This window comes from Nymphalis io, chromosome 4 (genome assembly GCF_905147045.1).
Source record: "Nymphalis io chromosome 4, ilAglIoxx1.1, whole genome shotgun sequence".
Lineage (NCBI taxonomy): Eukaryota > Metazoa > Arthropoda > Insecta > Lepidoptera > Nymphalidae > Nymphalis > Nymphalis io.
Window position 1 is genome coordinate 9,463,868 of NC_065891.1, and position 13,321 is coordinate 9,477,188.

Genomic DNA, 13,321 nt, shown 5'->3' on the forward strand with positions numbered 1-13,321 from the left:
TAATATATGGGTGAGTTATAATAAAAAATAGTGTCAAATTCAAGTGGATGGGTAAGGTAGGCTAACCCCCCACTAACATTATTAATTGACATTGCCGTACCGAATCAGCCCATATTCACTAATCTAAGGCAGAGTAGGTATGAATGTCAATTAATAACGGGGGGGTTAGCCCCCCTTACCCTTCCCCCTTAATTCGACACGATTTAAGTCTAAAATGATAGTTGCAGATGACTAAAGCCCCTTACTCCTCGACCCCACTTCCCACCCAAAATCGAGATGCGAATTTCTAAAGTGTTCCCAAAAAATAATAAAATATCTGTAATAACATTGACAATTTGAGTAATATTATTTGCAAAATTACAATACGAACGAATACTTCGAAAAACATAAAAACAACTACAAAAAGTATCAAATTGGAAAGATAAAAATCTAAAGCAATAATGTAGCAATTGAATACTTTGTCACCGTTTATGACGTTAGATATTGACAGTGTTTCCGTCATTTAAAACAAGCTTACATTCCGTAATTATCCCAGCATATCATCTTTATGCTAATATTTATTCATTGTTCTTTCAATACAATTTGTTGGATAAATCATTCAAAGGTTATATAAAAATAATAATAAATTGAAGATTTCTTTTTTAATATATGAATAAAAAAATAATATATTAATTTATCTTAATTCCAACTATATACTAAAGACTTTGCTTAGTATATAGTTGGCGTAATCAACTACTGTTGTAATAAATAATCACGGGTAATTGAAATCTGTGATTTCAAGTAATCAAAACTACATGTAAATTTTTATTAACAATAATCAATTATCAAGATTACAAATTTGAAGTATGATTTTGACGTAATGTATGAATTTAGCTTTTCTTAACATTTTAATATTTTCGATATTGCGTCTAATTGCATCGATTCAATCGATTGCATCTAAATATTATATATATAAATAATTGTACCAGAAGTTGCAAATGGCAACATTTTTTTGTGTCACTGTCATTGTTAATTATACATACCCACCCGTACATTACACTTTATACTACTGTCGCTATAATTTATTAATTATTCGCATTTGTTGAACTTATTGTAAAAAGAGAAGATATCCATAGTTTGATAAATAATTACCTTAAGCTGAAATTTAAATAGTGACGTGGATTAATATTGTTAATTCTCTAATTAGTTTGAAGTCTGTAGGTGTCTAATGTAATTTGTCATTGTTTTCTCCATTGTGTTTTCATTGAAAACCATTATTGACGCAAGTTATCGAAAATGCCTATCCTATTTAGTGTTGTTGCGCGCGGTACTATTGTTTTAGCGAAATATGCGACATGTGCTGGTAATTTTACCGAAGTTACAGAACAAATTTTGTCAAAGATACCACCTCATGATGACAAACTTACCTACTCCCATGGAAATTATCTATTTCATTACATTGCGGAAAATAAATTGGTTTATTTTTGCATTACTGACGACGTAAGTTTAATTGTATAAATCCAATTGAAATTGTTATAAAGCCTCATTTTTATATTTACATTTATTCTTATTTCGTTTTAGAAATTTCAACGTTCGAGAGCATTCCTCTTTTTAAATGAAATTAAAAGGAGGTTCACATCGTTATTTGGTGATACTGCCCAAACTGCCATACCATATGCCATGAACAGTGAATTTGCAAGAGTCCTTGCTACTGAAATGAAACACTATAGTGAGTCAAAGGATCTGGAAACTATTTCCAGGGTCCACGGAGAATTGGATGAACTTAAAAATATCATGGTGAAAAACATAGGTAAGTAGCTCTCAATCAGATTCTCATATTGAAAAAAAAGTGATTCATTCATTCTTATTCAGTTTATAATTGTGTAAGGTAGTAAACATGTTTTTTATTTTCTTATAGTAGATTTTTCTTATTGAAAGAAATTTTACAGCCCAAAATATAAATTAAAATTATAATTATAGCATTAATCTAAATTATCGTATATTACAGTAATTAGAATGTACTGATAAGATCAATTATGTTTCTCAAAATATCCTAGAAAAAACATATATATATATATATATATATATATATATATATATATATATATATATAAAGGTCACTTAACACTCATAAAAATATATTCTCTCTGCATTTCAAGTGTCTGACCTATTGAGGAAGAACACAGCATTTACATTTAATATTCCCTTACTTCTAGATAAGAAAAATATAGTAAACAAGTCATTATCACTTTCACATTATTCCTCTCAGTGCAAAGAATGTTTTGTATAAATATTTTGAAATATAATCATTTGAACTATAACTTTTAAATGCTTTTGTTCTTTTTTTGTTATAGATATACAATTGTTATGAATTTTTTATTGAAAATTTATCATAATTTTCCAAATAAAATTGAATTTCTATATTTTTTTTTGTTCTCATGGATTTTATTATTGGTTGTTAATAGATAAGTGGATGAGTACTTGGAATGATGTACATCACCAAAGCTGTCTAAACTCAATATACATAAATAGCTTAAATATTAATTAGCAAAGAAAAATATTACAATGCAACATGCATTAAGTCCCATTATACAAAATATAGCAATTGATTTTATATTCCATGTAAGGAATAGATTAAATGAAAATAATAGTTATCGATAAAATAGGCAATTATATGTTATCAAATACACAATTATGTTGCAAAAAGTTGAGCCGGCACGTACTGTAAACCTTGAATTCAAGGCCTTGTTATATTATGAACACATATAGAAATGTGAAAAGTATTTAAATGGATTAAACCAATTAGTGTTTTTAATTAAATCAAAATTAAAAACTGTATTATTTGTAGTCATTTTAGTGTTTCCTATCATATAACTATTTTTCTGTTGGTAGGGCTTTGTGTTGGCCCGTCTACTTAACATCTCAGGAATTGGCATTGGCAATATAAGGAATGGTTATTATTACAAACATCGCCAATATCTATGGGCGGTGGTGACCACATACTATCAGGTGTCCCATTTGCTCGTCCGCATACCTGGAACATCAAAAAATAAATAATAATAATATATATGTGTATAAAATCGATTTACAACAAAATTGTATGCTTTTGCGAATTGGGATTTTAATTATTATACATACATTTTTTCATATATGTCAGTTTTTAATGTCAAATCTTCTTAATCTGTTCTTCAAATCCATTATAGCCCTTTTATGAAGTCCTGTTAAAAACTTTTTACGAATATAAAGGTTTTATTATAACTTTTTTGTTACACTATATCACATAAATTCCCTAGCTAATCCAATCTTGAAACGTAGATAAATAGCAATTTATCAATGTTATAAATACCACTTTATTTTTTCATACATTTTTGGTACTGACAATACAGTCTAGCTTACTATATTTTATTTGTTTTCGCATATGATGGACTTTATGACTTAAACAGCATAACTTATTAAAATTAACCAAGTAAAATTATATGTATACCTATTTTAAAACACCATCTTAATATTTTTTATAATCATTTTATAATGTATATTTTTATGTTACTTAATGTAAATATTTCTTCTTTATCTTATCATATTTATTTATTTATAATCTCTATCTAACATACAATATTATTTAATACTTTGTTATTAAAATGTGTGTGCTATTATAGATAATATGGCAATGCGGGGAGAAAAATTGGAGCTGCTTGTAAATAAGGCAGACAATCTGGCCACAAGTGTAAGTACTCATTTTGTTAACATTGTTATTATTAATATTATTGATGATGATCTCTTTTTGACTAGTTACGGCCTCTATTCTTACGGGATATCTAACTGCAGAGGAAATGTTATGTAATAGATGTGAGTGTCTAAATACAGATGCCCCCTCATAATCTGATGAAGTGACTTATTCTGTTTGTGCGGAAACTCCAATATCACCGTTGATACAATCAATGCAGCATACATGGGATTGAAACATAAAACTTATTAAATGTTTGAAAGTTTTTCTTAAATCGGAGATTTTAGTGGTCATTTCACATTTAAATATATGTATTTATAAACATTTTACTGTATAAAATATGTTATATACTAAAATTATAACATAACCTTAGGCATAAATTAATATATAAAACTAGGGATAAGAACAATTTGAGAGAAATAATTCTACCGTAATTTCAAATAACTTTATATTTACATTGCGCACGCCATAGTGGCGCCATCTAGCGGCACGATTATTTCCGACTTAATCGATAAATATCCGTATTTTTCTTATTGAACACATCGCGTGGAATCAACTAGAATTTAAATGAAACTCGAAATGGTAATGGACATTATAATAGGCTGGCTTGTTCTATATGTAGTCAAATATATAAATCTATATTTATCGTCTGAGACTTAAAAACAGGCAAATCAGGTTATTTAAAATATATCTCTTAAATATAATATTAAATAAGCAATTCTTGTATATGTGTATATATTTTAATATATTGTGTATCTAACGATGACGAAACGGCTCTAATGATTTTCAAATTTTGTATTTAGATAAAGTTTGGCTTTTAGAGTTTATCAATATTTTTAATTTTCTTTGAAACTAATTAGTTATTAGAGCCTAGTGAAATTCCTAGGTATTGTAAATTTTTATAGCCTCATATTTTTTCAGTCAGTTTCATACCGGACTTCGGCAAGGACTCTGCAACGTTCGCTGTTTTGGAAAAATATAAAAATGTATGTCATTCTGACTCTAATAGCTGCATTAGCAATTTATCTGATCGGGGCGATGGCATGTGGCGGTCTCGCTTGGAGATCCTGTGTTGGCTAAACTGATATTGTTCCTATATCATATTTCATAGTATACAACATCATATTATTATATCAGATAATTAATTCAGTTAATTAGTAAATAAACGTATCCAAATATTTATCATATAATTTTGAAAAATATTAAAAATAAATACATAATTTAAAAATTTGTTGTAGACGTAGTGATCGTTAGTATTATTTTATTAATAGCATGAAAATAAACAAAAAAATATCTTTATGTATGAGACAAGTATTTCGTCTCGCTTTCACTAGTTCATTTTCATTCTGTTAGAATAGAATAATCGTTACTATATTATATGATAATAATAAATGTAATCACTTCTATTTACAAATATCTTCTTAGAATAGAAATTCTCAGCCCATCACATTCCAATCGCAAACCCAAATATCTAATTATTAGCATTATTTTTTGTACGAAATCTGTTTTATTTTAATTAGCAACACTGATAAATATAAACTTGCCTTAACATAATAATATTATTATAATATAGTCACTTATGTTTTGATCCTCTCTTGTTCACAATCTAAGCTCAATTTAATTGACTCAATTGAAAAAATCCCGTATATGGAATTAAAAATAGGTAGCAGATATTAGATATTTGATTGTTTTGTCAAACCTGTTAACGGATGGTGTGTAACCGAATTGTATGATTTGTTGGTATTCGATGTCGGATAAAATATAAATGTTAAAATAACAAGAATCCAAGCATAAATCTTCTAAAAACATTGATTTAAAATCTGGAAAAATCTCAATTTAACATCACTATTATACAAAATTATGATTTAATATCGTTTTTCTTAATGAAATGTTTCTTATCCACATACGATATCTTAATAAAATAAATTCCAAATTTTCACAAGTGCAGTGTTTACTTTGTTACATTATACCGAAAATTTATTGTGAACAATAGCGGTCTTACTTATTAACGTTGCTTAGCGCCTTAGCGCCTTTAGTTAAACACTGACTTCGTTCTTACTGTCATTATTCATTTGACATTCGAAAGAAGAAGACAGCATTGTTAAACTTTACCCGCTAAACAACGTATATAAGTAAGGTAAGTATATTGTTTATCAATTTAAAAAGGAAATATGCAGATATGTATCGGGTTGTTTATAAAGCAATTTTTTATTTAATTTTAAAAGTAATGATGAAATTAAAAACTTTAATAACTATGTAATAAAAAAAATTGTCACTTTAAATCTCGTATCTTATAAAATCTATTGTATAAATTTAATAATCAGGTATATTGACCAGTTAGTAAAGAATTACATGTGTTACCGAAAGGTAATCAAAATAAATGAATTCAAGATAATTGTTTACTGTGAATTAAAATATCATAAAATTGGTTATGTCTTCGAGACTTTTGAGGAATAGTTAAGGATGATTTTTATTTCGTCAAATTATAATGTTTAAGTACTTTATATTTTTTGTGCTTTATTATTCGACATAATTTCTTTGTAATATTATTATGGAAATTAATTCAAGTATAAACTACTACCTACCTATATCTATATATATACCTACTTCTGAACACCATAAGCCCAGAGTATTTTTTTAAAATATTATTATTAGCCAGAAATAGAAGGAAACTGTGTGTTGTTCAATCTTTATTTTCTTTACAATAAATTAATATTCTTAAATTTTGTTCCATAATAATAATGACATTTATTAAAGAAAATGTATGTATTGTGTGATAATCTGTTTTATTTTATCATTGAATTGTTTTATGCATTATAAAGACTTTAAAAGTATTGTGATATCTTTATATTGTAAGTATAATACGAATTTGTTTAATAACCATGTGGAACCATGTTATAAATTTGTAGATTATTATAAACTTGTTTCATTTCTCCTTCACGAACAATCCAAACAACCGCCTCCTGAATTAGTCGAATAAAAACAATGATAATAAAAGTTAGGAGCTTATATTCATTGGAGTGAAGGAAGTAATACCGATTCACAAGTTCCTCGCTACCCTCACAAATGTGAGGTCGTTCCAAATTCGGGAGCGGCAGATTGATCCCGCGCCATCGAGGGTGAGTCCCCCTCCATACCTCGCCGCGTAGTCCCGCTTCGCGGCAATCGCGCGCTATCCTTTGCCGCGGGAGGGCGCCTAAGTCGCGCCGTGCTCTACCACGTGCTAGTATTACAGGTCTACGATATTGGTGTGTGAGTGAGTTCCGTGTTTTTCGACGTACGGAGCGATGCGTGATCAGAATAGGAATCCGCTGGCGTGTATGTAAACGCGGGTATTATTGTTCGGTTGGGATCGTATTCGTATATTGTTTACGAATGTTCGATTAATTAAACGTTTCTGTATAATTAGGCATTAATTATTCATGATTCATATTCGTAGAATTTCATAAAAAACGTAAAATTTAATCATTTATGTTTAATGGTCAGATATGGCAAACAGCGTCAGCGGACAATTTGAATATTGAATTATTAATAAAATAAACGAATCCTCAGGATGGATTCACCATAACAATGAGTGAGAGATTATATGCTATAAATATTTATTAGTGGTAGCATTTAACAGAACCGCTGTGATTTATGGCACTGCATATTATTTTGGCAGTCGCAAATGGGTTTCGAGTGCTCATTTATGTCAAAAAGCTCTTAAACTTTATAAAACATTATTTTAAATTTGTAATCAATGTAAACTTAAATATTTATTTAATTAAAGTAAAATTTCAATATAGGCATGTGCATGTTCCACGACTTGATGGCTATTAGAGCGACAGGAAGCGGTGTCGATTTTAGGGAATGTTACACTAGGAATGGTTCTCGGGTCATTGTTCTTTTTTACTTAGAAATGTTTTTTTCGTATCACGAAGATAAATTGCTATTGTCTTCCATTAATTGTTGAGGCACATGTTTAGTTTTATACGTTTTGAACGTTGGATAGTAAGATGTATTTTTTTTAAAACCTATTACAGTTAAATCGAGATTTTTCTAAGAGTATAAATAAAACGAAAATAATCCGAAACGATTTTTGACAAAGCTTTAAAGATGGGTTAGTCGTAACTGCTTAACAAAGACTGGTCACGCCGAAAATGGGTTACAAAGAAGTGAGGAAATGGGACTTTATAATTAAAGAATAGCGTATCGAATGGAGGTAAAATAAAGAGTGTCAGAAAGATGGATGACAGCTCACCAGATCTGTCGCTGAAGCTGCGACGAGGCTCCAGCGATTCGAGGGAGTCATTTTATATGGACTTCGCTCAAGGCATCGACTCTGATATAGAAGAAGTGACGACGATTGAACGGATAATACCTGAGCATCCGGGCGGGAGGACGGAGGGAGATGCGGATACGCTCGCAACGCCTTCCGGACTAGATGACAAGGATCTATCACAATGGTAAGAGTTTTTAAATTAATATTAAACTCGACATGATAATTCAAATATAATCCCTGGAGCTTAAATAGAATATTAAATGATGATCATCATTGTATATCTGTTATATATCATTTATTATCATTTATTATCATTTATTATCATTTATTATCATTTAATTTAATTATCATTCAAAGTATTTCTATTAGATCTAAATATTTTTCTAATATTTTAAACAACATTGCGATCTTCTCCATAATGTTTACAAAATATTTAAATTAAAAACTGTAATATATACTTGACCGTCATACCTGTATTTACAAACAATAATAATTGGAGAATTCGTAAAGTAACATTATCAACGTGGAAGTACATAGGCATAGGTACATATTTAATAATCAGACGGGTGTTAGGTGTGCTTGAAGGCTTACTTTTATTGTCACTTAAAACTTTATTTTTCTTCATGTACTTTGCGATTCTATTAAATAAATCAAAATGCTAAAGAAGAAATACTATTATTAATTGAATATAAACGATTGTATTAATCAGTCACGGTAACGGCAAAATATTTCATCGGACGTAGCCAACCGGCTACTATCCAATACGAAAATATTCCGCTGTACGATTCGAAAAAAAAACCTTATCTTTTAATTTTAATATCTATAAAACTAGTGTTAGGTGATCATTTGATGTTTAAGCGGGTATAAAACATAGCGGTTAAATTCTCTCGTATTATTCAAATTCAATTCATTGATAATTTGCATCTTCAATTTGGAGGCCAGGTGTGGTATAACTGGTGAATGTAAGGCTATCAAGGTAACGCCACGCTTAAAATCTAGTGTGTTAAAACCAACCAAATTTTTTTAATGAGAGTGAAGTCGCGTCGCTTATTATGATTGACATAATATGTCAATGCTAAAAATTGCAAAATAACGCTTTAAGCAAAAAAAAAAAACAATTCTTAATTCATTCGATCATAGGTACGTCTAATTTCAATAAATTATTTATATTTTTTAAAATATAAATCATTTCGCACTCTCTTTTCTTATTATTCTCATCGGTGCACAAGCTTTCTTTGTGCTCTAAGCACAACTTCTGGAAAGACTGACGTCAGTACAACGTACAATGGTCGTGTAGTATCCGTCAATCCATTAATCTGCTGTTATTACATCTACAGTTGAAAAGGTTGATTGACTGGTCACCATCCATATTATCTCTTGATTAAAAAAAAACCAATTCCTTCAGCTATTATAATAAATAGTATTATTAATAATAAGTAATATAAGTTTAAAGACGTCTATAGAACAGTCAAATTGACTAATAAACAAATATAAGGTTTTTCTTGCTATACAACATATAAATTGATAATTTATTACATTTACATGTATAATTTTGTAATCCATTATATTCTAGAATATTATAATAGATTAGTTTATGTTCATAGATTTTCAATGAATTAATTAATTTTATTTGAGGTATTTTCTAAAAATACCAAGAAACTTTTTACTTCTTGCATTAGTTAGTTCACAAATTGACACTGCTATTACTTCAGCCTCATGCTTAAACTTAAGATTAATGTTATACGAAATTGGGTTAGCTCGATCCCTTGTCGCCAAGCGGTTAACTCCATTTTGACGTATAAGGTATCTCCAGCACGTGGAGTGTAAAATCTCGTTCCATATAAATAGAGCGGCGACTCAGGACATATGTATGCCAGCGGCACCCGTTTGACGGGTCGTGTTGATCTGGGCTTTCTCTCGGGTCAAATAAACCACCAACGGTCACTATACGGGTCGCTTAAGTTTATAATATACTTTGAATGACATAGATTTAAATTCAAAGATATATTTATAGTTTGAAGTGGTTATGATGAAAAGGGGAAAATGATTTTGTTTATTATATTATTAGGTCGATACTTAAATATCAGGCTCTATTACTATTAAAATATTACTATTGACTATTTTAAGGATGTACGTAGGTCATAAATAAACTAAATACCTATTATTCTGTAGATATATATAATTATTAAGCAACCAGGAGTGAAACTGATTTTATAAATTTTGTGATTGTATACAAAACACTTCTTGCAGCAACTATGTTCTAGTAACCTCAGAACCTTTTTTTGCCAGTAATTACTGGTACCATTCAAACTGGCACACAGCAATAAGCAATGCTGTCGCTGTATGGCGGTAGAATGAATGGTGAATGGATGGGTGGTCCCATTTAGACGTGCATGTACAAAGCCTCACTAAACTAATTATGATATTATAAATCTAACTTCATATTTAAATCTGTATAAGAGATTATCCCATACAGGACTATTAGAAGCTTAACCCAGATTTTTACCATTTATATTTTTCTCCAACAAGAGTATTAGGTTGGACTACTTATTTAAAATTTATACTTGGGATATAATTAGATATTCCACATAACGAGCGTTGAAATTTCGAATAAACGAATATGTGAATTTCGAAAGTTATGATAAATCTTTTAAGCTTATAACGCTTAGATTAACAGTTTGAACGTTATTTATATTATAGGATAGCTAAGATCCGTCATGTATTGCAGTGCCTATTTTGTTTTTTTTTCAAAAATTGCTAAATATATTACTTTCATCGAGCTATATCAGAAACCTTTAGCGAAGTGTCAAAATCATTTGTTAGAGTTAAAAATCAATCAGTTAAAATATCCGTAAACGCAGAGACTACGAGCAAAACAAGCATGAATCTATACTTATGAAAAGCTTTTCCTGATTAATTATCAAAGCACAGCCAAAACTATTGAGTCTAGAAAATTGAAATTTGGAACATTGATTTATTTTATTACGCAAACATCCGACCAAGAAAGGTTTTTTTGGAAGTTTCAACTTTAAGGAGGATAATGGGAGGAATAACTTTGTCCTTGTTACTTACAGATAGGCCTTCGATCAAAAATACCACTACTACTGTATAAAGACTGTTTTACTGGTGGTAGAGCTTTGTGTAAGCTCGTCTGGGTAGGAACTACCCACTCATCAGATATTCTACCGCAAAACTGCAGTACTTGGTATTGTCGTGTTCCAGTTTGAAGGATGAGTGAGCCAGTGTAATTACAGACACAAGTTACATAACATCTTAGTTCCCAAGGTTGGTGGCGATGTAAGCGATGGTTAACATTTCTTACATGCAAATGTCTATGGGCGTTGGTGACCACTTACCATCAGGTGGCCCATATGCTCGTCCTTCTTCCTATTCTATAAAAAAAAAGATACTAGTAATAGTAGTATAGTATTAATCGAAGATTTAGACACATAATAATGTATCCTTATTCGTCGAAGTCGGGCAGCTACTATTATATATTTATTTATATAAAATTATTCTATGGCTAATGTCATATAACTAGCCCATTCAATCTTTAAGAAACATATGGATGATAAGCGACCGAATCACAGCTGAAACAAATGATTCATTCGACCGGAAAGGGACTAAATATTTCTTGTGTATAAAAAACCTTATGAGTGTAACGAACGCTTAAGTTAACTGTTGTACACGTATTATGTAAAGATTTCGATGTTTAAAACGATGTATTATTAAAACCGTATTCGGGATAATTGCGGCTTCAGGTACAAATTAATAATATTTATTTTTCGTAAAATTTATGTCAATGATCCTCAGATCTTTTTCATACTTTTATAGTAGTAAATAATATAATTTTTGAGTTAATAAAATTAAATAATTTTGTTTTAAAACCATTAGTTACGGAATTCAATAGCAGCTTTAGTTTCATATTTAAAAAAGTAAGAAGCGTCGTTTTAATACTTGGTTTATTTATATGGAACGTAATATAACTCAAGTTTTCAGAATTAAAAAGAGTGAATAAGATTTACGGGTTGAAATTTAATGTCCTTTTAACGGCTGCACCATTCAGCTGAATAATTCTGTCATTATATAGGAATGATACGGAACGGTTTTTATTACGGTTCATTTTATTTTTGTTCACGCCTTAACGATTGGTCCAAATTATATGCAGTAAAAATGTAGTCTTTGGTTCTAAACACTTGAGGCGATAAGTTTACTTATTTTGGTAAGAAATCATAATTGTTGATATTATGACCAATATACATGACCTAACGATTTAAATTATTTTTTTTAATATAAAAAACTACTTTTTGTGACTTAAATATAAAAGTTAGACATATGCTGTCGCTGACTTTTTTGTAGGCATTATCAACCTCTACAACTTTCCTCTAAAACTCAATCATATATTTCTCATCGTTAAGTCAGCTTTCGTAAGAAACGTTTTCAGTCGGCCGTTTTTTCTCTGACTAACTGCAAATCCCACTACCACGAAAAAGTCTTTTCATTTTTTGGGGTTAATATATAACCTATGACACACAAATGATGTGGCTTTCTATTGGTAAAAAAATTGTCAAAATCGGTTTGGTAGATACAGAGATTACCCCCTACAACCTCACTAACTTTACCTCTTTATAATATTAGTATAGATAGTGTCTTACTTCGTAATTTTTATGTTTATTTGTAAATTTCATGAGATAAATTTCATTACACTGTATTACTAGTATACAATTGTAGTCGATCAGTATTTTTCGACAATAGTAAAACACATAATTAATAAATTTTGTTATGTAAATTATGAACAATACATATCTCGCTCTTGCAGGCAATGCTATTTGTTCCGAAGTCGTGTGAACAGATAAAGTACTAGTTCCTTGAAGCTACTTAGTATTCCTTTTTCATTTTTGTAGTTGAGCCGCGCACGTTTCCTTCGGAAATCTTGCTATTTGTTTACCGTCAAGCGTAATGCCGCGTCGCACCTGATCAGACATGATGTGATTAGACGTATGATGTGAGGAATAATAATATAATATGTTAGTATTATCTGATACCGGAAGGTTCGCTTCCTGACAGTTTTCCGATAGAAAAACTCAATCTCCGGCCAAGATAATACGGCGTAGATTAAGAATCTTTGTAAAAATTACTTCGATCTATTGCTGCATTGTTGTGTAACAACAAACATATTGTTGCATTTATAATATTATTATTATTAGTAGTATTTTATAAAATATCAATTTAATGTTATACTGAAAACATGTTTTAAGAAATGTAAAATATTCGTTCATTTCAGCTGAATTGGGTAAGTTGAACATAATTTGGAAGTAACATTTAGTTACAACATTTATACGTTATATAAAAGCTTT

The 13,321-nt window shown here is 29.8% G+C and overlaps 3 protein-coding genes across 3 annotated transcripts in view; 2 read left to right on the forward strand and 1 right to left on the reverse strand.

The window, feature by feature from the left end:
- LOC126781823 (sorting nexin-25) overlaps positions 1–13,321 on the reverse strand; it is a 368,238-nt gene that overhangs the window by 19,744 nt on the left and 335,173 nt on the right. The gene's annotated exons all lie outside the window — the stretch shown is intronic.
- Positions 1,022–6,616, forward strand: LOC126781865 (vesicle-associated membrane protein 7). Its single transcript, XM_050506978.1, has 4 exons — positions 1,022–1,479; positions 1,561–1,789; positions 3,636–3,703; positions 4,625–6,616. The coding sequence occupies exons 1-4, from the start codon at positions 1,276–1,278 to the stop codon at positions 4,781–4,783; spliced, it is 660 nt and encodes a 219-aa protein (XP_050362935.1). The 5' UTR covers positions 1,022–1,275; the 3' UTR covers positions 4,784–6,616.
- Positions 7,739–13,321, forward strand: part of LOC126781832 (proton channel OtopLc-like) — a 56,987-nt gene continuing 51,404 nt past the window's right edge. Inside the window, exon 1 of the mRNA XM_050506912.1 lies at positions 7,739–8,148. Coding sequence (XP_050362869.1) covers positions 7,928–8,148 — 221 coding nt within the window. The 5' untranslated portion in view covers positions 7,739–7,927. The remainder of the gene's footprint in view (positions 8,149–13,321) is intronic.

Bases quoted from the DNA above. Each gene is read 5' to 3' on its own strand.
- LOC126781865 (XM_050506978.1), top strand. From the start codon at position 1,276: ATGCCTATCCTATTTAGTGTTGTTGCGCGCGGTACTATTGTTTTAGCG. The intron at 1,790-3,635 runs GTAAGTAGCTCT...GTGCTATTATAG, and splicing joins TATCATGGTGAAAAACATAG to ATAATATGGCAATGCGGGGA. The intron at 3,704-4,624 runs GTAAGTACTCAT...ATATTTTTTCAG, and splicing joins CAGACAATCTGGCCACAAGT to TCAGTTTCATACCGGACTTC.